Source organism: Chlamydotis macqueenii, chromosome 24 (genome assembly GCF_036417535.1).
Source record: "Chlamydotis macqueenii isolate bChlMac1 chromosome 24, bChlMac1.mat, whole genome shotgun sequence".
Lineage (NCBI taxonomy): Eukaryota > Metazoa > Chordata > Aves > Otidiformes > Otididae > Chlamydotis > Chlamydotis macqueenii.
This window is the reverse complement of record NC_141579.1, coordinates 6,448,313-6,474,227: the sequence shown is the minus strand read 5'-3', so window position 1 is coordinate 6,474,227 and position 25,915 is coordinate 6,448,313. Positions and strand designations below refer to the sequence as shown.

Genomic DNA, 25,915 nt, shown 5'->3' with positions numbered 1-25,915 from the left:
GCGCCCGGGGGGCGCTGCGCTGCGGTGACGGTGGGACGCGGGAGCAGAGGGCCCCGGGTGGGTTGGCCGCGGCCGGACGCTGTAGCTGGGGCGGCCGGGGAGCGGGGAGCGGGGCTCGGCGAGGAAAGCTCCGGGAAAGCTCCGGGAAAGCCGGCCTCTGTCGCTCCGGGAAAGCTCCGGGAAAGCTCCGGGAAAGCCGGCCTCTGTCGCTCCGGGAAAGCTCCGGGAAAGCTCCGGGAAAGCCGGCCTCTGTCGCTCCGGGCTCCGAGAAATCTGGGCTCCAGGAAAGCCGGCCTCTGTCGCTCCGGGCTCCGAGAAATCTGGGCTCCGGGAAAGCCGGCCTCTGTCGCTCCGGGCTCCGAGAAATCTGGGCTCCGGGAAAGCCGGCCTCTGTCGCTCCGGGCTCCGAGAAATCTGGGCTCCGGGAAAGCCGGCCTCTGTCGCTCCGGGCTCCGAGAAAGCTGGGCTCCGGGAAAGCCGGCCTCTGTCGCTCCGGGCTCCGGGAAATCTGGGCTCCGGGAAAGCCGGCCTCTGTCTCTCCGGGCTCTGGGAAAGCTGGTTGCTCTCGGTCTCCTTTCAGCTCGGCGTCTGCCTGTTGAAAAAGGCCCCGGAGCCGCGGCTCACCTCTGCAGAAGCCCGGGAGCCTGCGGGCTCTGATTACACCTCCGGAGCCCCCCAGTCCCGCTCCCTGCTCCCACGAGCGCTGTGAAGTGCGTGAGGCAAGTCTCGGGATCGGGGTGGCTCTGTGCCGGGCCGGAGCGCTGGGAGCAGCGCGGAGCTCCCTGTGCGCTGGGGAAGCTTCATTTCTGTTTGAGCGTGGTGACTCTTGCGTGGCTTCCTTGCCGCCGGCAGGTGCGGCACCCATGGCGTCCTTCGATGACCTGGAAGAAGATTTCGACGAGGAGTCCCTTCCCAGCGAGGGAGGTAACCGACAGCTGTCCTCTTGGGAGCCGTGATAAAGGGTCCAGGCGTGCGAGTCCCTTCTAGGTGTCTGAAGAAAAGAGGGATTCAGGAGAGCGTGGGGGGAAAGGGTGCAGGAAACAGGATTTCACAGAAGGCAGAGCTGCAAAATGAGCTTTTTGGTTGCGAAGAGAAATGCCATTCTTTCCCATCTGTCTCCCGGCTTTAACAGCCCGGCGGGATGTGCTCGCTGATGGGGACGGTGTCAGCAGCTCCGTTTCGGGATCAGGGTTTCCCCGCGTGCCCGTTGCTTTAGCTGAGGAGGTTGGCTTGGTCTGTGTAGTGCCTGGCGTCCACCGTCTCCACAGGTTCCTCTTATGTCTTCCTAGAAATGAAAGATTTTGCCCGGCTGATCGGGATTGACCCGGAGAAGGAGCCGGAGCTGATGTGGCTGGCCAGGGAAGGGCTCATGGCCCCGTTACCGGTGGAGTGGAGGATCTGGTGAGAGCTCTGCCAGCGCTGCCCCGCTCCATTCCTGGCCTCCCCTGCCCTTCCCCTGCTGCGCGCCACCCGCGTAGCTGGCAGAGCCAGGCACCGGCTGGCGAGGGGGCGATGCCACCGCAGATGTGCTTCCTGGGGCTGGGGAAGCGCTCTCCTCACTTTTCCTGCTGGCTTTCCCTGCAGCAATAATAGCAGAGGGGATATTTACTACTTCAACCTCGCCACCAGCCAGTCCACGTGTATACACCCCAGTGAGGACCGTTACAAGCGGCTTGTCATTCAGGAGCGAAAGAAGCTGCTGGCCCGCGGCAGCTCGAAAAAGAAAGAGGAGAAGAAGAAGAAGAAGAAGAAGAAGGAGAAGGAGAAGAAGAAGGAGAAGCAGTCGCTGCAGGGACCTGCTGTGAGTAGGCTCTGCTGCCTGCAGCGCTGTGAGGGAGGAGCGAGAGGGCTGGGCGGAGGACGGATGGGTGGCTGTGGCTTAGAGGGGGATTTTGTGCTGTTGCCGCTTTGGGATCGGCACGGCGATCCCCCGACAAGCAGCGCCGTTGGCAGGGTTGTGAGTCTGATGAAAATCCGACAGAAGTGGAGTTGCCGACCCAGAAAACTTGGGAAGGTTTGCTTTAGAAGGACACAGCTGGAGCGCGGGTGCCGTGGCCCTGGGATCCTGTTGTGGAGAAGGGCATGGCAGCAGGCAAGGGCGCACAGCTCGCGCCTTGCTTTGGTTTTGCAAGGATGCGAAGTGCCTTCTGAACCCAACACAGATGATGGGCAGAAAATCAAAGGGGACGGCAACATCAAGCACAAAATCGTCTTTAACTTTGGCTCTTATGACCCTTTGTAGCCGGCACACAGTGGTTCACAGGCGGTTTTCCGGCGGTGGCGGGTTCAGATGAGCAGCCGGTGTTCAGGCAGGGGAGCGCCGTCTCCCTGTCTGAAGTAAGGAGTGAAAGCTGTGTGCCCGCGCTCTTCTGCCAGTGAGTCCCTTCTGTGTGCTCCAGTCCCCAGAATCCCTGCTACCACCCATCCGAGCGTCCCCGGGGAGGCTCCCTCTGCTGCGAGGCCTCGCGTCTCCGCTGGCCGACATCCTTGGCGAGCCGCTGCACTCGAAGATGGAAAGATCGGTGGGCTCCAGCCTCATGGCCAGAGGAAGACCGCGGGTAAGGCTCCGTCCGCTCTGGGAACGCGCCCCGGAAAGCACACTCTGCCAAATGTCCCGGGCCTAGTGATGCTTAGGAGCTTCAATAACAGTGTCTGGGATCCCTCGGCAGCTGTGAAATCCTTTTGTCTGTTAAAAATCCCACTTCCTACTCTGTCTCTCACTGGATTTCTGCTCTTTTGCTATTTGGAGGGATCCCAGTGCTCAGTTTGTGCTGGGCTTTCTTCTGTTCTGTTTAGTAGCTCTAAAGAAATAATTGTTTCCATTACTGCTGGGGGGGGAAATTCTGTAAAGCTCGTTGCAGGAGAAGCGTGATTTGTGTCCAAAGGAAGCGTGGTGTACAGCACAGAGAATGTAATCTGATGAGCGGTCTTTTCACTCAGCTGTGGGCTGCTGGGATTAAAAAGTTAAAAGAACAGTTTTTGGTTCGGATGTGAAACTTCCAGCCGCAGCAAAGGATGACTTGCAGAGCGTGCCCCTTCGGGGTAACAAAACAAACAAGTGGCAAGTGGTAACAAATTGATCTGGTACAGGAAAATTAAACAATAGGTGTGCAAAACACGATGCAAACCCCCCTTCACGGCAGGTTTTCTCCTTGCCCAGCTAAGCCTCGTCACTGGCGGTGTCCCACTCTTTGTTGCGGGATGGTCCTGGCTGGATGCGTGTGCTGAGGCGCAGGCAGGGTTTGCAGACGTGCTGCTGTGGGATGGAGCCTCTCTGGTGTCGGGGAGGTGCGGCCTCGTGAAGAACGTGTCCTCTCCCCGCCGGCCGTGGCTCCGCAGAGCAAGAGTAGCAGCGCAGGGCTGAGCACCTCCTCGGAATTGAGAGCGGGGTGCCTCGGTGGGTTTTTGTCTCCCCTTTCCTCCTGCTGCCCTCTCACTTCCCTCTCTCTTTCTGCCTTCAGTTTCCAGAGACCTTTAAGCGCCTCAGCCAGACTGGGAAGTTGCCGAGCCTGGACTGCGGACAGAAGAGTTTCTTGAGCACAATGGCTCCGTATGAAGAGAAAGAGGAAGAGAGTAAGAGTGAGGTAATTTGCGTGCCTTGGCTCTGGACGCGTGTCGGTAACCGTAGGGCGTGGAGCCTCCGGGAACGGACAACTGTGGTGCTCCCTCGGTAGCGGCTGGTGACTGCGGTGGTTCCTCTGGGCCTGGACTTGTCCTGCATTTCCTCTGTGGTGTTTGGTCACCAGAAAGCATCTAACCCTGTTTTCTCCACGTGCTCCCTGTAAATCGGCGTTGGCACGATGCGTTTCCAGCGCGAATGGGCTGTAGGCGCCTCGCCCCGGCGCGTTGCGATGGCTCCGCTCCCTTATTGCACTGACCCGGAGCCCCCGGCTCCTCCGGCGAGAGCGCAGAGGCCGGAACTCGGTGTGGGCCACCTGTAGAGTCTCCACGGGCCAGCACGGCTGTTCCCAACCCTGCCGATGGCTGTGGGCGCCCGGGAGGCAGCTGTGACGCCGAGGTAAGGATGCGGGGATGGGACGGGCAGGAGAGGAGCTGCGGCGCTGCCTGGCCAGTGCCTGGGCTGGGGAGCAAGTGCGCAGAACGAGCGGCAGCGCGGAATTCGGTCCCCGGGAGCCCTTCTGCAGACACCTCGCTCTCCCCGCGTGCGTGCGTGCGTTCTCTGCCTGTGCTTGCTTCGCGGTGCCCGGGCTGAGGGTGATGGGCGCAATGGGAAGCGCACTGCAAGCAGCCGTGGTGATTGGGCCCGGCTGTTTGTGCTGGCGTTAATCCCGTCTTACTGCTGTGGAAATCCTGTTCCCGTGTCTGAAAGGCAAATTAATTTCTTTGGAAGTGTTTTACTTGATGGGTGACGTCTCAGTCCTGATCAAATCTCGGTGCCTCGCTGGAAAGGATAATTCCCCGGCAGTTCCATGGGATGGCAGCAGGAAGGCATTCCCGTGAAGGAGCCTCAGCCGGCAGCCCCAGCCCTTCTCCAGCTTCCTCACAGAACGGGGAGAAGGAAAGGGTTCATCTGGGGAAATTCATTCCCAGGGGGAAATCTGAACGGGGATGGGGTGAAGTGATGGGAAACCCTGGCTCTGTGCAGCCTGGTGTGGGGGGGAATATTTCCTTATATTCCACGGAAATAAGTGTGTGGCTCCAGTGCCTCGCTGAGGCGCGGGGATGTGGGGGGAGAGCGGAGGCTGCGTTGAAGACGACATGAGCGTCTGGGCGAGAGGGAAGGAAACGCCACCCCCGTCAGCAGGTGTTTCTGGAGCCAGGAGCGAGTTTCCCGGGGAAAAGGCGCCGAGAACAGATCCCCAGTCAGGTGCTGGAGAACTGGAGGTGTGAGGTTCACGCGGAACCGTCGGGATGTGCTCTTGGGAAGAGGGGCTCTGGGTGAGCCTGCTCCGGGGGTGAGCTGTGCCCTGGGCCCAGCTTGGGTGGTGGCCTGTCACGGGGGCGGGGGGTGACGCTCCCAGCGTGGGCAGGGGTGTGAGGACGTGTGCTGTGTTCCCCCTCCTAGGAGGACAGCAGGGCAGAGAAGGAGCGCAGCGGCAGCTGGTTAGCTGCCGTTGCTCAAGCCTGTCTCCAGCGCCCAGGGAGCTCTGCGGAGAACGCCAGCAGCCAGACAGAGGTGATGGGCGGCTCTCGGACACCGCAGGGCTGCTTGGCTTGTTTCTTGTGCTGGAGCAGACTTTTTCCTTTTCCCCTTTCAAAGGCAGAAAGGACGTGAATTTCCTTGTTGTGATTTCTTGTGTTTGGCACGTTAAGTCCAAAGAGGTGGCCTAGTTGTCCTGTTTCCTGAGAGGAGCAGGATTCAGTTGTGGCGGCTGCTGTTGGTCTCCGGACCAGGCCCCTTCCCAAAACCCGGTCTCGGTGGTACCGATGTGCGGGCTGAAGCCAGTTCCTGGAAGTCTGGCAGTAACGATGGGATGGGCAGCGGTTCGGTGTCTGGTGATGGGCTCCTGCGGGGTTCCCTCTCTCGCTGAGCAGATCCGGCTTGGAAGCAGAAATGGCTCTGCTGCAGAGGGTGTCGGGTGCTCCCAGGGGCCGACGGGCCTTGCGGCAGCTGCTGCTGGCTCTTACCCACTGAGACCCTGTGAGGGAAAAAGCAACAGATTTTAAAAAGCCTGAGCCCAAGACAGGAGCGTGTTTATCCTAATGAAGTTCCTTGTCTGTGAAAGGGACTTTGTGAAAAGAAACCAGATTGGTCTTGGCGTCACCCAAAGCTTTGCGGTTTTGCTGCTTGCTGCAGGAGAACCCACGCTGCTTCCCGACCCCTGCGTCCTCCCAGAGAGGAGGTAAGGAATGTTGTAGCTGTAATTGTGTTTGGCTTGCTGCCTAGGAGGAGTCTTCAAGATCAAGAGACACTGATGAAGGGCAGGAGTCTTCCTCGTATTCTGATGCCACGTGCCCTCCGACGTGGGCCTCCAACGTTCAAGCCCTGCCTGGAGATGCTGGCAGCGGCCAGAACAAGGAGGAGCCGGCTGGGAACAACCTTCTGGGCAAGCGAGATGCTGAGGTGGGACATGCCGTCTCTGCAGCAGATAAGCTGCCGCAGTCTCGAGGGGAAAGGAGCGCAGCGGAGACGGCTGCGCTGCGCGGTCCTGGGCTCCCTGGAGCTGCGTCTCCAGCTGCTGAGGCCGATCCACCGGCCAGCCTGGCTGCCACCGCGTCTGCCGGGGGAAAGGGAGGGGATGGAACAAGGGCAGAGGCAACAACTGATCTGAAAGCAGGCAGCAGGCTGGCTGCTGGCCCAGTAACCCTGCAGGGCCTGGGTTTGGGGTGGAAGCTGCTGTGGCCGTGCCCGCTGCTCTGCACGGCCCCGGGTCGGGAAAGCTCTTGGAGCACCTGTGTTCTCCTCAGTCAGCGCGAGGGCTTTCCCCATCAGCAGGGTGTTCCTGGGGGACACAAGCGCTCCACGTTCCCAGATCGACCCCTTCAGTACCGAGCTGGGAAATGGTTCGTTAAAGCAGACACAAAGCGCTGGCCAAAGCGACCGGCACCCAGACCCTGAGCTGTGACGCGTGTTTCCAGGCTTGGAGCAGAAACCAGTCTGGGCTGTCAGTGCTGCCGTCTGTGCGGGGCGAGCAGGCTCTGTAACGCAGGTCCCACCCAGCCCGGTGCCCGTGCTGCTCTGTTTCTCCCCTCCTGTTGTTTCTCTCAGTGTTGCAGAGATGGGGCAGAGCGGGAAGCGAGCTGCCAGCTGTGACACGGGCAGCCCTGCCGAAGGATGCGCCAGGGAGGCGCGAGGTCGGAGCGAGGAAAGCCGCTGCCTCGGGGCTGGCTGGGAGCTGTGGCTCCAGTAGCACCTCCCAGTCTGCCCAGCGCTTCTCCAGCGCTTGCTGGGAGGAGAGCTGGCCCGCAGCTGGCTGGGGTCAGCCGCACCGGGCTGGCTGAGTGTGCGGTCCCTATCACGACGAGAACTGTTAGGTGTCACGAGGTGCAGGTGGGCTCACGGCCTGGCCCCTGCATCGGGTTGCCAGAGAGATGCACGCTGTCCTTTGGAGACCGTGGTGCTGTTGTGTGTGGCTGCACCCCTTTGTGCAGTGGGCTGCGGAGCTGTGGAGCTGCAGAGAAGGAGCAGGGGGCAGCGAGCCATTGCCCTTTGTCAGGGGGGTTTGACGAGCGCTGCTCTGCCCTCCCCAGTCCCGTCTCCTGCCCCTGCCCTCCTGTGCAGGGCTGGTTTTGCGCTGCTCTTGTGCGTCACGCTCTCGGTGTCTCTCCCATGATGTTCAGTCCCCTTTTCTTCCCCGGGTTGCAGAGAGGCCGGCTTTGTCTGCCCAGTGTCAGTTGCCATCTTGCTGGAGATGCCTCGGTGAGCTGAGGGGTCAGACACAGACAGATAGTGATGCACATCTACTCTCTGCTTTAGGAGAAGTCTGAGATCAGTGCCTCTGAGGACGATGTGCAAGTCTGGGACTGCTTGGACCGTGAGCTGGCTTGGCCTGGGGTGAGTCCCGAAAAGCTGCCTGTCCCTGGGGTGCGGGCTGCGCGTTCCTCTGGGAGCCCGTGCCCACCTCTTGCAGTCAAACTGCCCGGCCCCTCCACTGCTAAGCTCAACCTTCCAGCTGCGGCACAGACCAGCGCTGTCACCGTGTGGGTGGAGGGTCCAAGCTGCGTTAGGATTTTGGCCTTGTCTCAGCACCTCTGGCAAAAACTGTGCGTGCTCATCAGACTCTGATCCCTTTTTTTTTTTTTTTTTTTTCGCTTTCTTCTTTAGGGCCTGGGCTTCCAGAGTCGGATTTCTGAGCTGGTCGTGGATGCGCAGGATTTCTCTTCTGCTCTGGACAGCCCCACAGGCAAGGTGGGTGCTGTGTGGGTGTTTGGGGACCAGTCTGAGGCTGGAATCCTGCCTTGTGCTGCGCCGGTGACAGGGGGATGCTGCCAGCAGAGAGGCAGACAGAAGCGATGTGTTGCGTGTCGGGGTCAGAGCAGCACTACCGGCGCAGCGGGGTTTCTCTGCAGGCAGCTGCGCGAAGAACACGAACTGTGAGCAGAGGCGGCTGGTGAGGGGTGCGTGCGTGTGCCGGCTTGCACGTGTGCCTTCCCTGTCCCAACACAAGTGGAGGTCGATGGCTTTCCCGGGGAGCGGTGGGAAGCAGAGTCTATTCTACTTTTTGAGCGCATTTCTCCTTTTTTTTTTTCTGAAGCAGATGGAAAGGATTTGTGTTACAGAACCCGACAGCGTAAATGGGAAGAAAAGGAGGGTAACTCCCTCTGACAGATTTTTGTTAGAGGGAAGCTTATTTTTAAGCCTTCGGTTGCCCTGTCTGCTTTCGTGAGGGGGAGAAATGGGCTCTCTTCTGTGAGTCTGTGGCAGATGAAGGAGCGTCCGTGTGCGTGCGCGTGCCTGTGCTTCCTGTCCCGCGTTAGCCCGGGGTGTAACTGCGGTGGGGCAGCTCTGGCTGAGGAGGATTGCTGTGCATCTCAAGGTTTTACCCTTGTCGTCTTGGCACGTTACCCAGTTGGCTTCCTCAGCCTCGCATTTGGCGCAGGGAACTGAGGTTCTCGCAGATGCTGAGGTTCTTCATCGTCTTGCTGGGGATGCGGAGGCAACAGGAGGGGCGAGGCTCTCTGGTAATTTCACAGCCAAGGCCTAAAATCAGCCCTCTTTCCCTGCGGCGCGTGCTGTCTGCACCTTCTCAGAAGTGTCCAGAGATGCCTGCAGCCCCTCGCTTCTGGGGAGGGACGCCCTCCTGCGAAGGGACCTTGGGCAGGGGCTGCGCAGATTTACCCTGTGACTGGGCATCCCTATTCCCAGGAAGAGCTCGTTCTCCCTTTGGCTGCTTTCCTTTCCCAGGCAGCGGTGACAGAGCCCATTTTGAGCCAGGAAACGTGTGCTGAGCTCCTCAGTTCTCAGGAACTTGACTCGTTCTTGACAGCGGGGCAGGAGGGAGGCTGGGAGGGGGAGCTGCCTGCGAGAGCTCTGGCCAGGCTGATGTGATGGAAGGTGACAGCACGTGCAGGGAATCCTTCTGCTGTTTGCTCCGATGAACGCTTGCATCAGTTACTGCTCTTAATTTGGTGGCATTCTGGCCCTGCTCCATGGTACGCTCCGGCGTGGGAAGGGCTGAGCTCCCCGGCTCTTTGTGTGCTCCCCAAGAATGGGCTGCTCCTTCAGGGCCCAGAAACCCTGGCAGGAGGATGAGCCTTCACTGCTTTCTCTTCTTTTTTACTGTGTCATAAATGCACCGAGGGAAGGTGCTCAGTGTGTGACAGAGCGGGCTGGCTTCCTTCGCAGCACCCAAACTGGTGTGTGCTGGAGCGAGCAGTCCGACACCCCTGGGTGGGTGAGGCCGTGTGTACACTGCCCGAGAGCCAGGATGGTTCCTGTGCCATTCTGAGGCCCTGGGTATCTGCAGGAGAGGAGGCTGAGGCGTTCAGCTGGCCGTGCTGGAGCAGCCTCGGGATGATCTATGCTCCTTGGGCTCAGCGCTGATGCGCTGGAGCAGAGCGGTGCTGCCCTTCGCAGAACCGCTGTGACGTCCCGAGAGGCTTTGGTGGCGGAGGGGCCAGCAAACTCAACGCTGTTTGCTTTTACCTGCAGGTGCTGGGAGAAGAAGAGAGAGAGCACAGCCAAGCCGGCGGAGAGGAAGAGCACAGGGAAAGAGCCAAAGCTGCGGAAAGGTACGGCACAACCAGGGCGAAAATGTGGCGCGGGCAGCTCCAGCTCCGGGTGACTTTCCCGTCTCGCCCGCCCCTGCTCTGCTCCGGTCGCTGTAACCCACCCAGCTGTCCCTGCAGAGCAGCCCCTGCCCCTTTGAGAGCTGCAGCGCGTGGCGCTCAGAGATGAACGGTGTCCAAGCTCTCAGCCTCCGCACACAGTTCCCTGGGCTCTGGGAACCAAGGAGCTGCTGCCGGTGCCAGGAAAACTTGTGACCAGAGGAAGCTGCGGTCCGTCTGAGTGACCGGCTGTGTGCACTTGGGGTTTGCAGCCTTGTTCTTAGAGGAGCTGCTCATGTGAAGGGCCCTGAAAACGTGTTCTGCCCACACGAATTGTCTCCTTGTTGCCTGGTAGCTGCTTCCCAGCTGTGCATCCTCTCTCTCTGCCTGCACAGCGAGCGTGTGCTGGCCTTCCCTCTCTGCCTGTACTTCCAAGTCCCTGCTCTGTGCTGACCTGATCTTGTCTGACCTCTCTTGTGCCATGAAGTGAGGAGGCTCACAGCGCTTATGAGCCAAAAGAGAAGAGTCTGCCTTTAGAAGATGCGCGTCAGGAGGCAGCCGCGGCCCGGGGGCCGGAGGAAGCATTGCTGGAGAGCCTCATCGCTCCGGAGGAGCTTGCTGCCCCGCAGAAAGCGTAAGGGCTGCGTTTGGGTCCCCGGTGTTGTCGGCAGAACAGCTGCTGTCCTTGTGCTCCCCTCTGTGGCACTGGGAGTCAGGGTGGGAAGCCAGCACCCCGGGAGATGCGGTTTGGTGGGCACAGCGGAGCGCGAACCTCTCCGTGTGCAGATCCAAGCAGCTGCTTCGCTGGCGAGAGTGCCCAGTGAGCGGTCTGTACTGGGGAGGAGGAGAGCAGCAGCTCGGCCCGTGGGCTCCGTGGGACAGAGACAGAGCCGTTGGCTTTGTCCTTGGGAAAGCCGCTGCCTTCCCGGTGTCCCTAAGGAGCTGTGAGCATTGGTGAACGTTTTCCCCCAGCTGTTCCCCAACAGGGAGCTTGTCTCCTGCCTCTGTGCCCTCCACCCCGCGACACGGCCGTTCCTCACCTCCCGGCAAGGGCTCAGAGCCGCCTGCCAGCGGCTGCGGCCCAGCGGGGTTCTGCAGGTCCTCTCTCTGTGCCGCCAGCGAAGCTTCTCGAGCAGGCGGCTCTGAGATGTTTGGTTTGGAGTTGATACGTTCCGGCGTAGTCGGGGTGGTCAGACTCTCACAAAGGGAAAACGATGCGCTGGTAGCTGCTCATGCTAGGAGCTGGTAACTGCTTGTGCAAGGCTAGAATGGAGCAAGAAATGCTGTTGTGCTCCTAAATATCATGTGCTGGGTGAGCTTTGTGCATGGGAATCCTACGAAGTGGTTATACTTTGACACTTATGTTCTTAGCACCCTGGGCCAGCCAGAAACAGTATCTTGACGTGAAATGTGGTGGGAATGCCGCCTTGGGTGTGAAGGAAGACACAGAACCATACCTGAGGGGAAAGATGGCTGTGCAGTAGTAAAAAGGGTGTCCTGGGACAATAGGGAGCTTACAGATATACTAATGCCCCCGGGTACCTCGGCTGGGGCCCTCCTTTCATTTTATGGGAGCTGATTGTATTTAGTGGAGGACAAATTACCCGAGCGCTGCCCGTGATGACGCAGCGCATCTTAAAAACGCGCTGCAGGAGTTTGATGCTCAGGGGCCGCTTGTCCTGCGCCACAGTCGGGGTCTGAAGGTGTGGAGGAGAAGGGATGGTCTGGAGCCCTGAGAATGGGGCACTTGGGCAGGCGCAGCTGGTGGGAGCAGCAGCTGCTCTGTAGCCTTGGAGAGGCGACTGGAAGATATTAAAGCCTCCAGAACTGTTATCTTTTATTTACCTCCCCCCTTGTGTTTCAGGGCTCTGAAAGAAGATCTGGCCAAAGCTTCAAAGGAGGAAGAGCTGCGCATCAGAAAGGAAGAAGAGGAGAGGCTCTCCAAGCTGCACGCCAAAATGGCCTCAGAGACCGAGGCAGAGAAGGAGAAGATGAGGTGAAAAGTTTTGCTGCTGGCCCTGGGGACACAAACTCTGCTGGTTTGGGAGGGAAGCAGTGCAGCTTGGTTTGAGTGGAGGTCCCTGTCTGGTGGCTCTGGAGGCTGCGAAAAGGATTGAAGGAGGCAGAGGAGGCAGACACTGGCAAACTTACTTTATTTCTTTTGTATTTAGTTGGCAGACAGGTCTCCACCTGGCTGCTTGGCTGTTGATTTCCAAGGCCTTGGTGGACACCTTTGTGAATCTACCTGCTCTGGTTCTCTGATCTCATCTCCAGATCAGCTCACGTGTCCTGTCCTACAGCAGCACCTGCTCTGGGTACGAAGTGGAGTCCCGGGGTGAAGGACCAGCTCCTGACTCTCTTCTGTCTGTGTTCTTGTTGCAAATCTCCCAGGGCAGAGCAAGAGGTCACCCTGCAGAGGCTGAGAGCCGAGTGGCAATCCCAGTTGGCAGCAGAGAAGGAGAGGCTGGAGAGGGAGCAGCAGCTCATTTTGGAGAACATGAGGCTGGAAATGGAACAAGATCAGGAGAAAAAGAAGACTGAGCTGGAGCAAGAGACGGCGCAATTCGTCAGTGATCTCAGGAAGAGTCTGGACAGGAAAAAGAAGACGGTGAGACCTTCACTGCCAGCTGGGATGGGACCCGTACTGTGCGTGGTCGTGGCGTCGCGATGGCAAAATGTTGGGGATAAACAGCACCTGCATGGGCTCCTGGGAAGGGAAGGACGGAGTGAAGGTGTTCTGCGTGTCCCCTGGTTTGGAAGGGGTTTCCCATCGCGCTTTCTCGATGCTGTTAATTGCAAATGCGTCTTGCGCAGCGTGTCCCCCCACACAGAGGTTTTCCAGCAGAATGTCTTGCTCCTCTTCCCGTAGGCAGTGGAAGAACTGCAGAAGCACTTTGCAACTGAGGTCCAGCAGCTGAAATGTGCAGCCAAAGAGAAATGTCAAAAGGTACAAGCTGGTCTCCTTAGAATGTAAACTGTTGGGGTTTTCCCCCACTGTCACCAAATGTGGCCAGGGAGGGTGACATTCATTTTTTTCCACTTCCTAAACGTGGTTCTGGTCTGGTTCAGCATTTGGACACGCTCCGAGCAGGGGGTGGTGATGCTGCGCATGCTGCTGTTTGCCGAGCTGTCTGCTCTCCGTAGGAGGGCACTGAATGGACCCGGTCAGAAGAGTGACGAGTCTCTGTGGGTGGCTTTCATGGCAGGTCATTTCCAGCCTGCGCACGCAAATTGCGGAGGCACAGAAGAGCGAGGAGGCTCGGCTGCGTGAAGAGTTGCAGAAGGCAGAGCAGAGAGCGCAGCAAAGAGCGATTCAAGTGACCGAATGCGAACGCGAGGCAAGTGTTGGTCTTGACCTGCTGAAGGGTCTCCAGCCTCTCTCCTTGGGGTGAGGTCTGAAAGGCCGCGTCCCCTGTCTGTGGGTGACAGCGGTGCCTGAGGGGCACGCACACCCCTCCCCAGGGTGCTGGCCTTGTACTGCCCAGGCCACAGCCGGGTTCCCCTTGCAACGTTCTCTGAGCTTCAGTCCTTCTGCTCGTGTGAGAGGCTGCTCTCCTGGTGGGCTGCTGTAGGTCAGAGAAACAGCTTTGTGTGTCGTCCCCGCAGCTCAGCAACCTCCTGAGAGAGAAGCGCCAGGAGGTGGAAAAAGACCACGAGAAGAAGATGGAGAAGATGAGGGAGGAGCACCAGGAGGCCCTGGCGCAGCTCTGCACTCAGCATGAGGAGGAGGTACGGCTGTGTGCGGCGAGCAGTGAGTGCGAGAGCCGACCGCGGTGGCTGGCTCAGCTGGGCTGGACCTGGGCTGGCACTGCCGCGTGCCAGAGCTGCCCATCTCAGCCACCCTGGAGCTGGAGGTCTCCTTCCTCCTAGGAGAGCTGGGCACTGTTGCTGTGACGTAGAGTGAACGTAGCCCGGGGTGATAAGGATGAGCTGTCACACACTCTCTGTGCAGGCCCCTTCCCTGTGCGCTTGTGGGCTCCTGTGTGGGAGAAGGTGGTTCAGTTTGGCAGGTGCCCATTCTGGAAAGCCTTCTGCCTCCCACTTGTGACCGTACAGCCAGCAGTGTGGGACAGAACCCGAGTTTCATGGGCTGTCTCTCCTTTCTCCAGCCCTTCCCTTAACGATGTTGTCCCTGTAAGCCAGAGCTTTGGATCTGCTGGATTTGGTGTTTGCTGGGGAGCTGCTGTGTGATGGGCTGGCTTTGCAGAGAGTGCGTGCTGTGTGTTCCTGGTGGCTGCTGCAGAGCCCCGTGCTTCACTCGGACACTTTTCTTTTGTGTTTGTGACGCGCAGGAGAGAAAGCAGAGGGCAGAGCTGTCGGAGGGCCTGCGCAGCGAGATGGCACACCTCCGCCAGCGGAATGAAGCGGAGGTGAAGGCTCTGGAGGAGGAGCTGTGTGAGAGGCTCGCCGCACTGCAGCGCAGGCACGGGGAGAAGGTGAGGAGAACGCTTGGCCCAGCACCTCCTTGAGACTCGACCGCTTGGGGACGGCCTGGGTGTACTGTGGCACCTCGGAGCGCCTGCCCCTCTCTGCAGCCAGGGTGACACCAGGGGCAGCTCGCGTGTTCCCAGGTGTTTTTGTTCCTCCTGGTGGCATGGATCTGCCTGGGGAGGGAGGAACTTGCTCTCTTTAACTCCACATCTCTGTGCAGGAGAGAGAGCTCCAGGATGCAGAAAATGAACTGGAGATGCGCCTGGAGAACATCAAAGCCAGATCAGCGCAGCTCCTTGCCCAGGTGAGCCAGGACGCTGGGCTCGCAGACGTCTCCCAGCCCGTGCTTCTCCCCTGGAATCAAATAAAGGGAGGGGAGTGGAGTGTGTGTGAGGGGGAACAAAGCCAACCTGACAGCCATCCTCGGGTGTCCTGAAACAGACTTGACACTTGGCCTGGCCTCTGTGTTCCCGGTGCTGCTCAGCATCAGCATCTCCCTGCGCTGACCTCCCCTTTCTCCTCTGCCCGCAGGAGGAGTCTCTGAGGGAGAGAAGGCAGCAGCTGCAGGATGAGGAGAGGCAGGCTGAGCAGGAACGAGAGGTACGTGTGGCTGGGCTCTGCAGTGGTGCTGGGTTTCTCCTTTGGGAGCAAGGGCAGCGTGCTAGAACCATGACTTCAGAGAAGTGAACTGTTGCTTCTCACCTGTGAGTCCGAAAATTCCTCCTGGACTCAGCCCATCGTGCCGTCCTCCTGGGAGTTTGGTAAGCTCCGAGCCGTGTCCCAAAGAGAAGGGCCAGTCCTGTTCCTCCAGGACAGGCACGTGGTGTGCGCGTCTGTAGCTCAGGGACCTCCTGTGAGCTGAGCAGGCCGCAAGCTCTCGCATGTGTGTCTGCCTTTTATTTCGGGGTTGGGGAGCTCACCGTGAGGGATTTTTGGGTTTTCTCCTAGGAAGCTGCTGTAGCTTTTCAGCTGCGCCTGGAAGAGCAGAGGAGGGAGCATGCCAGCCTCCTGGAGTCCACCCAGCAGCTGCGCAGGTCTCTGCAGGAGCTTGAGGACCAGAAGGCAGAGCTGGAGGCCCAGGTGGACTTGCTGCAGGCGCAAAGCCAGAGGCTGCAGAAGCACGTCAGGTCTGTGCATGAGAAATTCCCTCTCGTACAAAAATCCTCTCGTTTGTTGCTCCTCTCCAGCTCTGCCTGAGAGGTGAATACGGGGCTGTGAGGGGGCCCTGAAACACAAAGAGAAGGTTTTTCGTAAGGCAGCCCAGCTGCTGGGCAGGGTGTAAGCAGCGCTTCCCTGCCCGGCCAGGGGCCGTGTTTGCCGTCGCACCGCAGCCCCAGTTCTGGTGCTGCCTGCCCGGCCGGGGCCCTGTCTGTCCCGGGAGCTGGAGGTCCCTTGGAGCAGCACTGCAGATGGACACTGCTCTCACCGAGGGCTGCCGCTGTCGCCTTTTCTCGTGGCAGTGAGCTGGAGGCAGCTGTCGAGAGCCAACAGGACGCTTTGAAAAAACTGGAGGCAGAAGGAAGCATGGAGTCTCCAAGAAGGAAACCTGAGGTCCACGTGGAAGAGCTGAGAACTGTTTCAGCTGTGAGTAGAGCAGAGGGCAGAGGCGTTTGCCGTGTGAGATGCGGGGCTGGAACTCCTGTGAGAAATCGGAGCTGTTGTTCCTTCCGTGTGAGCTCGTTTGAGACGCAGCGATGCATTTCTCTTTGCCGGGGACATCCGTGTGTGCAGCAGCAGTTGTTGGCTTCTCTCTGTTATTGCTGAGGGGGAAAGGAGTGTGGGATCCTTGTGTGCCCTTGGGGTCGAAAGCGGGGCTTCAGTCGGGACAGAAGTCTCTGTCGCTTTTTGGAGTCACATAAAGAACGTCCCTGGCACTGGGCTTGGATCCGGGCTGTGCTGTGGTGATGCCATTCCCAATTTTCTCTCCTAGTTGGTTTCTTAAGGGATCCCAGGGCTCTGTTGCCCATACGTATTTCTTAGTGGTGTTCTTTTTTGTTTTGTTTTTTTTTGTTTGTTTTTTTTTTGTTTCCACTGCTTAGCACTCGTTCAGAGAGCCTTCCTCCTCACCCCCTCAAAGCCCTGAGGATGAGAACCTCCAGTTTGAGCAGTGAGTATCTGTACACCAACCTCTTCTGGAAAACCAAAGCCAAACCATTTTTCAGGGGAATGTTTTGGCTTGGCCCTGCCAATCCATTCTGGGGGAGGCTGCTGCCCGAGGCTTGCAGGACGGCACGGCCAGCGCAAAGCCAAGAGCATGCCTGTCTTCTGTGTAGTGTCAGGAGCTACATCGCTGCTGAAAGGATCTCCCTCAGGAAGGCCAAGGAGTTCCTGGCGCACCAGATCCGCGCCATGAGGAAGAGGCAGGTGGCACTGAGAGCGGTGAAGCAGCCGTGGCGCCAGGATGCGCAGAAGGCGTGGCAGGCGGTGCAGGATCCCCACAGCTCCCAGCTCCTGGAGGGCCTGTGCCAGCACCTGGAAGAGGTGAGCGCTGAGCCCGGGTTCTGGCTCACCACATGTCGGGCATCGCGGCCGCACGTCATGTCCCCAGCCCTGGATGGATTCCTGGCTCTGCAGGCGCAGTGCCAGGCAGCTGTGGGTGTCCTGGAAATTTCCCTCTGTGACGGGGCTGTGGCTCCACTGCAGGAAGTCAAGCAGCTGGACCGGATGAAGTCGGTGCTGCGGAAGGGACAGCTGCTGCTGAAAGAGAAAGAGGAGAAACTGAGCCAGCTGGAGTCCTCGCTGCTGGAGGAGGTAACCGCCAGCACCGCTGCTTGTGCCTGCCCAGCTGCCCTCCCGCCCTGCCCAGAGCTCCTGGCCGCCCCTGCGGGGCTGGGGTCTCTGCAGGGCTCTGGGTCCCCGGGGAGGCTGGTGAGCTGGTGGCCAGGGACTGGGGTTTGCCAGCAGAGCGGGAGTTCAGAAACACATTCTGGGGGAACAGAACAGCGTGTGCGTCTGAGAAGGGCAGGAGGGAGAAGGCTGGTGACAGCGCTGGAGAGGTGACAAACGTCACTGCCTTTGCCTGGCCTGTGCCTGCCTGCGCAGTGCAGCCGAGGGAGACCGGCTGTAGGCCGTATTCAGTGGTTTCTGGGTTTCAGGAACAGAACTGCAGGCTTTATTTGCTTTGTTTTCCTCCCTGTGACCAGCCTTCAGACAAAGATGTGCTCCAGAGTGCTGCATGCAGGAAGAGGGTTACTTCTGAGCCCAATGACTCCGAGGACGTGAGCAGCATTTCCAGTGTCAATCTGGATCAGCCCGAGTGTGAGTGCCTGCCTGGCTCGCTGAGCTGGGCCCAGCGTGTGGTGCTTTAGACCCGGTCCTGGCTTTCCTTCTTGCCTCTCTGACGTCCCTTCTTGTTCTGGTTTTATTTACTGGGGGGGGGCTACGGAGGCAACAGGCTGACCGGCTGCCCGGTCTGAGATGGGGTCTCCCCAGTCAGTCAAACATCTGCACAGAAATATCCCAAATATCTGGGAAACGGCAGGGTTTTCTCTTCCCGGGAGATGGGAGCCCTGGTGTCAGTACGCTCCTGTGGGTCCGACCCCCAGCCTGGCCGGGGCCTAGAGAGCTTTGCTGCTGATGAGCTTTGGAGACCCTTGTTCTTGCTGTCTGGTTTCTCCTCCGCGTTGTGTCCACGCAGCCTCCAAGGCACAAATCCTCGCTGTCAGTCTCTGCTCTGGCTGCCAAGGCAGGGTTTGGCCTCTGTATCCCCCTCACCAGGGACTGATCAAACTCAGCTCGGAGCGTCACCCGCGGTGGGAGGGTGTCTCCTGCTGGGGAGGCCGTGTCTCCCTTCCCTTCCCAATGATCTCTTTTTCCCTCTCTTCTCCCAGTTGACTTGAGAACTGGTGCACGGCCTGCCCCACAGCTGGACAGGATCGGGGACTTGAGTGACATGCTGCAGCGCGTCACTGGGGAACTGAACAGGGTCCTCAGCACCTTGGGCTCTCTGAAGGCCTGCCAGCCGCCGCTCCACACCTCCACGCCCTGCGACCGTGTCCCTCTTTCTCCATGCGCCCCTGTGGCAGGACTCCAGGCAGGCGGCTCCCCGACGGCCCCCGCCGGGGTGTCTCTGGGGGATCTGGGGGCCGGGAGCACTGGGCTGAGCGCCGGCCGCTTTCTTGGGACTGGACTGTCAGCAGACAGCATCCTGCCAGAGGAACGGCACCGCTGTTTCCCCGGTGAGTCTCCTACCTGTAACCCAGCTGCTCGCTTGCTACGGCTTTGGGTTTCAGAGCCCTGCACGTCCTGACCAGCTCACCCTTCCCATGCTGGCGAGGCCAGAGCCCCCAGTGCTGCTGCTGGGAAGGCTGCTGAGGAGCTGAAGAGGGAGAAAAAGATTTTTCTCATGCCAGGGCGTGCGGCACACGGCTGATCTTGTCATCCTGCTTCTGGAGCCGCTCAGCCTGTAATGCACACCCAAGAAAGCCGTTGTTAGAGAGGGGAGCGAAGCAGGAGCCTGCCCTGCTTCACTGGGAGCCTCCTGGGAATTGCAGATGGGGTCCCCATCTCCATTTCTTTAACCCCACGGTGCCCTCGGCAGGCGGCTCAGCTTGTAGGGACAGCGTCTCTGCAGTGCAAGACGGCAAATGCACCCAGATGTCAAGACTTGATTTTGAGGGGCCTGTATTTAATGTCTGTTTTCCAGGTGGGGTCTCGTCGCTCAGCAGGAGCTCCAAGACTCTGGACAACAAGCTGGCATACGTCCCTGCAGGGTAAGGGCGCTTCTTCCTTGCGGTGGTGTTTCATTGAGCTTTGATTGCTCTGTCACGGCTTTTATTTCTCTGGCATGATTTATAGCTCATATTTCATGTACCAGGGAAGTAACCAGACTGGAGGTTAAATATTACTAAGGAGGGAAGCTGGCTGCTGTGAGTTATTCACTGCCACGCGCTCAGCACGGCCTTGTAGCTTCTGCAGCGGAGCTGCCGTCACCATCGTGCTGCTAACCCGCGTTCCGGAGCGGGGTCCAGGGGTGCTGCCGGCACCGGGCCACGCCGGCTCTGCCGTGATGGGCGATGCTGCGCGGGCGGCTGGAGGGAAGGTTGCCGCCCGCGCCTCTCTGGCGCTGTGCGGACCAAAGGGAGCCTGGGAGCGGGGGGCTGCAGCAGCTTTTCTGGGAGGTGTGGCTGGGAGGGGGACTGTGAGCCCAGAGGGGGTTGCTTTTTGTGAACTGTGGCTCTTGCTGCGGCAGCCCATCGTTTTCTTTGTCACCTCTGGGATCGGTTCTGCCCAGACCTCTCTTTCCCACTTGTGCTGCCTTTCCCTCGTGCAGCAGGGAGCCGATCCAGCTGTTCCAGCGCTCCCGGTTCCGGAGCTGGGAGGCACAGAAGATGAGCATACGCGCAATGATTGACAGCACCAAGAAATGGCTGGAGGACTTCGACAGGAACTCACAACTGTATCCTTTGCCCGGGTCTGGCCGGGAATAGCTCCAGCTGCCTGCAGCAGGTAGGAGGCTGCAGCAGGCAGATGAGTCGGGAGCACCGGAGCATTGAGCCGCAATTTAGACGCGGCAGGCTCGTGAGGCTGGCTCCTGCCCCTCGGTACCCGTCCCGTCTGCTGGCCGTGCTCGTGCATGCTAATCCCTCCTTAAGCCAGGCTTTTCCTTCACCCAGCTGCCAGACCTCTCTTCCCAGGTTTGCAGCAGCCCCCGGCCGGCAGCTGCGGCCTCCTTCAGCTGGGCCTGGATGATCGCAGAGAAATCCAGGTCTACTGTTACTGAAAGGGGACGTGGCTTGGGGACACGGTGGCCGGGGCCCGCGTGATCTCATGAGCGTTGATGTCCATCCCTTCAGTGACGTCCAGCCACCTCCCCTATATGAAATACCAGAGCTTCAATAAATCACCTGTGTTCTCAGCAGCGTTCTGAGGTGATCTGTATGCGCCTTCTGGGCGTGGGAGGCTTTGCTGTAATCCTGCTGAGAAGATGCCCCGGCTCACGGGTCTGTGCGCACTGGCCTGCGTATGTACTGAGAGAAGAGGATTTGCTTTTCCCGGAATGCCAGTACTCTATATGCTGGAGAAACTTTGCGATTAGAAGAGCAAAAGGCCAGCGCGCGATTACTCTGCCGAGATGAATGCGAGCCGTAAGCTCATTAGGGGCTTGGAGCCCGCCTGCCGCGGAAGCGACGTCTCAGTCCCCGGCTGCCTGGAGACCGCTGCGCGCCGCTCCCGGAGCTTTGCCTGCCCGGAACAGAGGGAGCCCCTCGGACACCCCGCCATGCTGGGAACCCTGATGACAGCCCTGTTCTTTGTGGTGAGAGCGTTTGGACAGGTGAGTCTGGGCTGGCTGGGCAGCAGGGAGGGTTTGATGCTTCCCACTTCATTTCTGGAGGCGTATGGGCTGCGGTCACCGGCGACGCAGCAGCTCTCCCTGGGGCTGTTCCTCTCGTCCTCGCTCCCGTCCCTTCACCTCCTGCGCATCCTTTCTGTGCCCAGCTCGGGACCAACCTGTTCCGCGAAGAGCCGCTGCCGTACCTCGTGTACCAGCCCCTGCCCTGGCAGATCCAGTGCGTGACGCAGAGCCGCCGCAGCAGCCGGGACAGCGAGGTGAGGGCCGCTGGCGGGGGGAGCGGGCGGTGCCTGGGCAGGAGCGGAAGGCTTGGCCAAGGGCAAGCGATGTTCCCCTTTCCCTAGAAAGGCGGAAAATAGGGAATGCCAGGAGGCAGCGTAAGCTGAAAAGCGCAGGAAAAGTATTTGTAGACGAACTCGAGCTTATTTTTAGGAATGGAAATATCCCCCAGCAGACCTGACTCCCAGGTGCTGCACTGGAGCTGAGGAACAGAGCCAGCAGGCCTGGTGCCACGCTGGCGGAAACGTGGCTCTAGGGAGGCCGGTGGGTGCCGGTGTACGCCCAAAGGTGCCACCACAGCTTCTCACAGATCTGACTTTTGAGACAAAGCTCCTCCTTGGAGCGCTTCTCGCAAATGCAAATCAATCAGTCAGGGCTCCATAGGGCTCTTTCAGGGAACAGCAGTGACTGTTTTCCAGTTTCCTGAATGGAATGGGTACTGGAAAGCCTGGTGAGGCCAGCCCTGTCCCTCTCAGAGCTTCCCAGCTGGAAAGGGGCTGTTCTCGCCGCCTCAGCCTGATGTATAACACACTCTCTTGCGTTCTCATTCTTGACCTCTCTAGAAAGGCAGGAGCTCTCGGCACAACAGCATCTACTCGATTTCTGGAGAGAAAGGTGAGCGTGGAGCGGGCAGGGAGGCAGCCCCGCCCGGGTAGCTGGGGAAACTCACGGTTGTGGCTGTGGGATGCAACAGGAGAGCAGGAACGGTGGTACCTGGTCCCTTCTTGGCCTCTCCTTCCAAGAAATCTGGCTCTGACGCTCTTAAGAGGTGCCCTCTTCCCACGAAACCTCATGGGTCAGACTCCCCTAAAACAGCCCCCCCTTCCTCTTCCCCTTGGCCTGGCAGAACCGCCCTGAACTTGCCGCTCCCGTCTCTAAGCTCTGCCCCCTCTGCTGAAGCCGAGTGCTTGGCAAAGAGGATTTGAGCGCTTCTATTCTCGGCGCAGCCCGGGCGGCGATCAGATGAGGGAGGGACGCAGCGACGCTCCGGCGGGGCTGGGCCGCGTGCCGCCGGCCGTGGCGGAGCAGGCAGGGTGCTGAGTTGTGACCTTGCTCCCAACGGATGGGGAGCTCCGGCCGCTGCTCTGGGGGTCAGCACTGCCCTGTGAGGGGCTGGAGGTCCCCGGGTCGCCTGTGCTGAGGGTGGCACTGGCGTTGGCGCTGCACTGGGGCGTTATTGATGGGCGCAGCTCCTTTAGCAGGCGCATTTCCTGCATTGCTGTCGGCAGCCAGCAAACACAGAGCGGTACGTGCCCTGGTGCCTCCCCAGCCACTGGCGTTTTTGGTTTTTTGCCGCAGGTGGGATTTACACCTGACCATGTGTCTTAAGCAGGGCAGGAGAGGGCTCATTCCCAACGTGCTCTCTTTTTATTTATCTTTTCACTTTGCGGTTTCTTTTAGGATGGGAATAAAACAGGGTTCAGGTGACAGTGGTGAGTTTATGCAGCAGCATCTGGCAGCAGCAGCTCTGATGGCCGCTCAGGGGGTGCTCAGCGGTGCCGCGCTCGCTGACAGGAGCGCTGCGGAGTGGCTGTGATTCAGTTCCTGTTGAATTTCCCAATTCTTCCCCAACGCCACATTAAGCGCGGGCTGGGGAGGGTTCCCGTTTGTCAGCATGAGAGCTTTATTGCTGTACAGTGCTGGGCTTTTTTCCTAATCCTGCTTGTGTGTGTGAAAGTAAGCGAGTCTCATGCTTGGTGATTAAACGTGGGGAAGCCGAGGTCTTTGGGGAGTGAAGCTGTGTAAACGGAGGGCTTAGTGCTGCCAGGAAGGCTGGGCTCTTCCCTGCCTCCTCTTCCCTGCCCTGGAGACGTGTCCGGAGAGCCGCTGGAGCCGAGGGTCCGTGCTGTGGGCTCTCCAGCCTCTTGCACCTCCATAAGAGAGTTGGAGCCCTCCCAATCCGTGGGGTGCGTGGGGACCAGGCTGAGCCCGCGGGGCGGGGTGATGGCAGTGATGGCAGAGCCCTGCCCCGCTCAGCGGATCCGTGCTCACCGGGATGCTTGGCTCTCACCCTAGGCAGCGCGAGCCCCGATGCCAGCGGCGAGAGCAAGGTCTCCAGCGATCCTTCCGAGAAGGCGGCCCTCACCATCCAGACCCACTTCAGGAGATACCAGCAGCAGAAGCAGGAGAAGAAGTAGATGCGTCGGCCTCCCGTGCCCCGCGCTGTCCCTCTTTTTTGTCTGTGCTGTTCCCCAGGGATTGCGGCCGTGGTGACTGTGGACCTGCCCCCTGATCCGTAGCTTCTGCTGTGTTCGCAGCTGTAGATGCTCTGCCTCTTCCCTGGCTGGTCCTTCCCCAGACAGCGTTGCCTTGTGGGCCGGGGTACAACCGGCGAGGGGCCGTTTGATGGGACCCCAGCACCCCGGGAGTGACGCGGCGTTGCCGAGCCTTTGCGTGGTGGTCAGGCTGGAGCGGGGCTGTGGGGGGCTGGTGGAGCTGGTCTGCCCCACCAGCTGCGTGGCTGGGAGCAGTGCTGCTCGAGCCTGTTCTGGGCTGCTGCTCTGGTGTCTCTGCTGGATTGGGTGGGGGGTTTTGGCTGCTGGAGGCAGAGTTGGGCTAGCATGGTGTGAACCAGCTCTCTGCCTTCAGCTCCCGGCGGTTCCTGCGTGCAGCGATGTGGGGAGAGCCGTGCGCCGCGATGAAGGGCAGCGGGCTGGCTGGGAGCGAGGGGTGTGCAGGGGTCTCGTGGCTGGCTGCTGGGAACTTGGGCTGTCCTGACAAACTGTGCGAAGCCAGGGATGGAAACTGCTGGGGAAGGGAGGGGAGAACTCTTGGGAAGATGCGGAGGGAAAGCTGTACTAGCCAATTACAATAAAGATGTACTAATCGCTGTTAATCTGACCGCCTTTTCGGCTCTCGCTAAGCCGCTTACTCTCCCAGCTGAGGACACGCTGGCTGTTTCTTGCCGCTTCTATTCAAAGACTTGGTCGAAGGCAAGCACTGCGCAGGGTCAGCCAGACCCCATGCGGGATGAGTTGGTGCGGGCTGTGAGGTGCAACCTCCGGACCCGTGGGCCCGCCGGAGCGGGGAGGGGGTCACCAGCGAGCGGCTGCTGCGCGTGCCCAGCCTCTCAGGCCACCCGGTGTTTTCCCTTGGTGACTGACTGGCTTTAAGGTAAGCTAAGCAAGCTCCTCCTGGTTCACAGGCGCCCTGGCAGGGCTGCGTGGCGTGATCTTCAGCAGTCACTGGTCTTGCTCACGTTCCGTGTACAACCGCTGTACAAAATCAAAGGCTCCTTGCATGCTAAATTGGAAACTCAGCATGGCTTTTGTCTCCAAAAACCAAACGAGTAAGAAAACTCGTGCACAGAAGTCAACACTACTCAAACAGATCTTGAGATGCTGTAAGAGTCGGTCAGAAGCTCAGAATTGGCTCAACCTTCGCATCGGGGACACGGCACCTCCGGTCGGGCTATGGATTTGATGTGGCCTGAACGTTAGGCTCACAACTTGACGTGAGTCGCTGCGAGCTGTCTGCCTGGGACGCAGCCCCCGCTCCCACGAGCAGAATGCAGTTTCCACGGATGAGTTGCTGTGAGCCCCAGTTGCCGCTGCCATGGGTGGAGTGCGGTTTCTGCGGAGGCCAGAGGCGTAACGCTCCTGGAATGGAGACGGAATGAGGCGCAGCACTCCTGGAGCGGGGACCGAGCGCGCTGTCCTCCATTGTCGGGGTAGGACCTGAGCTGCTCAGATAACCGCACAGCTGCTATTGAGGAAGATGGAGCGCAACGGCCATCTCAGAACTTTGCTTAGGATCATGAGCTCTGAGAAAGGCGGAGATCTTTGAAGGAAAGGAGGAGCAAGGTTTGTTGTTTAGCATGAAATGTCGATCCCTAACACCGAGCCCCCCCCGAGAGAATTCTCCCCACCAAGGATCGACATTGGTCGTGAAGACTGGCAGGACACTGCCTGGATCTTGGACCATAGCGATGCCTTGAACCTGTGGTGGCGGCTGTAATCCTCTTTCCTATCTTTCTTTTCCACTCCCTTCTACCTGTCGCATGCCGTTTTATGGGCAAAATAATAAAGCTTGTGCTGTTTGATTGAATCCAACTCCTTTGGCGTTTGCTGTAATTTTGCACTTTGAGATGGCAGCAAAAGAAGCACCACGCGTCCTGAGGGGGCCGTGACATTTGTAAATGGGAAAGAAGAGCTGGAACCAGCGGGCAGCAAGCTGGTGTGGTTTTATTTAGTGGAGGTGGCCTATGGTGGCAGCTTCTGATGGAAGCTTCTAGAAGGCGCTCCCCTTTGTCCAGTGGACATGGCTGGACCCAGGGTGGACCTGCTGCTGGCCAGGGCCGAGCCGATTGATAGCAGAATGTTCCCTGATAACGCCTCTGCGATAACGCATTTAAGAAGGGGGGAATAGGGAAAAAAACCCGACAACATCATGATGTGAAGCAGCTGAGTGCGGGTAGAGAGGGGGAGGCGTGAGCCTGACCTGAGAGGTGCCTGCCAGCCTGTTTTGAGCAGTTATTCGCCTCTGTGAATTACATATTTAATAATTATAATTAAAATACGCACACATCAACAAACAAACAAACAAAACAAGGAACTCCCCACACCAAAATCAAAATAATGTCCTCAACAGTACCTTCACCACAATTAGAACATAAATTTCCCCATCATCACTTCGCTCTTTGATTGAGTCCGGCCCCTGCTGTGCCTGTTGCTGCTCCCAGTTAGTATCCTTATCCCAAATTCCTCGTGCTACACCTTGGATGCCAAAAGAACTGTTGCAGTTCAGCCCCGCTCGGGACCAGACTGTGCAGTCTCTCTCTCACTCCCCCCACCCTCCAGGAGAATAGGGGGAGATAATATAAGAAAAATGGCTCGAGGTTTGAGATAAGGACGGGGAGAAAATCCTTAAAGTTACCGTCACGGGCAAAACAGACTCAACTTGGGGAAAACTATTCATTTATTACGACAAACAGCAAGATAATGAGACAGAGAACAAGACAACCTCCTCCCACCCCTCCCTCTTCCCAAGCTTAACATTATCTCTACCACCTTCCCCTCCTGAGCGACACAGGGTGGGGAGAGGGAATAGGGGTCGCGGTCAGTTCATCACGCGTTGTTTTATGCCGCTGCTTCCGCCTCAGGGGAAGAACTCCTCGCATTCCTCCTCTGCTCCGTTGTGGGGTCCTCCATGGGCTGCAGGGGGACAACCTGCTCCACCATGGTTGTCAGCACAGGCTGCAGGGGAATCTTGGCCAGGAGCTGCATTACTGCTCCCCCTCCTTCC

The 25,915-nt window shown here is 59.1% G+C and overlaps 2 protein-coding genes across 2 annotated transcripts; both read left to right on the top strand.

The window, feature by feature from the left end:
- Nucleotides 1-856: 856 nt before the first annotated feature.
- Nucleotides 857-19,844, top strand: CEP164 (centrosomal protein 164). Its single transcript, XM_086766003.1, has 29 exons — nt 857-924; nt 1,290-1,401; nt 1,585-1,801; nt 2,400-2,558; nt 3,462-3,614; nt 5,027-5,137; nt 5,849-6,025; nt 7,379-7,456; nt 7,727-7,810; nt 9,554-9,633; nt 10,157-10,303; nt 11,534-11,665; nt 12,061-12,277; nt 12,539-12,616; nt 12,876-13,007; nt 13,276-13,398; nt 13,962-14,105; nt 14,321-14,404; nt 14,632-14,700; nt 15,049-15,227; nt 15,561-15,684; nt 16,140-16,207; nt 16,374-16,581; nt 16,744-16,851; nt 17,244-17,358; nt 17,931-18,278; nt 18,746-18,812; nt 19,373-19,498; nt 19,723-19,844. Exons 1-29 carry the CDS (start codon nt 864-866, stop codon nt 19,820-19,822), a joined length of 3,801 nt encoding a protein of 1,266 aa, XP_086622129.1. The 5' UTR covers nt 857-863; the 3' UTR covers nt 19,823-19,844.
- A 308-nt stretch (nt 19,845-20,152) lies between these two features.
- Nucleotides 20,153-22,939, top strand: LOC147597902 (uncharacterized). The gene is made up of 4 exons (XM_086766150.1): nt 20,153-20,374; nt 20,539-20,649; nt 21,235-21,286; nt 22,688-22,939. The coding sequence occupies exons 1-4, from the start codon at nt 20,174-20,176 to the stop codon at nt 22,807-22,809; spliced, it is 486 nt and encodes a 161-aa protein (XP_086622276.1). The 5' UTR covers nt 20,153-20,173; the 3' UTR covers nt 22,810-22,939.
- Nucleotides 22,940-25,915: the final 2,976 nt, after the last annotated feature.

Excerpts from the sequence above, each read along its gene's own strand:
- CEP164 (XM_086766003.1), top strand. The coding sequence starts at position 864 with ATGGCGTCCTTCGATGACCTGGAAGAAGATTTCGACGAGGAGTCCCTT. Across the intron at positions 13,008-13,275 it reads TGACCGAATGCGAACGCGAG|CTCAGCAACCTCCTGAGAGA; the intron begins GCAAGTGTTGGT and ends TCGTCCCCGCAG. Across the intron at positions 17,359-17,930 it reads CAATCTGGATCAGCCCGAGT|TTGACTTGAGAACTGGTGCA; the intron begins GTGAGTGCCTGC and ends CTCTTCTCCCAG.
- LOC147597902 (XM_086766150.1), top strand. The coding sequence starts at position 20,174 with ATGAATGCGAGCCGTAAGCTCATTAGGGGCTTGGAGCCCGCCTGCCGC. Across the intron at positions 20,375-20,538 it reads TGGTGAGAGCGTTTGGACAG|CTCGGGACCAACCTGTTCCG; the intron begins GTGAGTCTGGGC and ends TTCTGTGCCCAG. Across the intron at positions 20,650-21,234 it reads GCAGCAGCCGGGACAGCGAG|AAAGGCAGGAGCTCTCGGCA; the intron begins GTGAGGGCCGCT and ends TGACCTCTCTAG.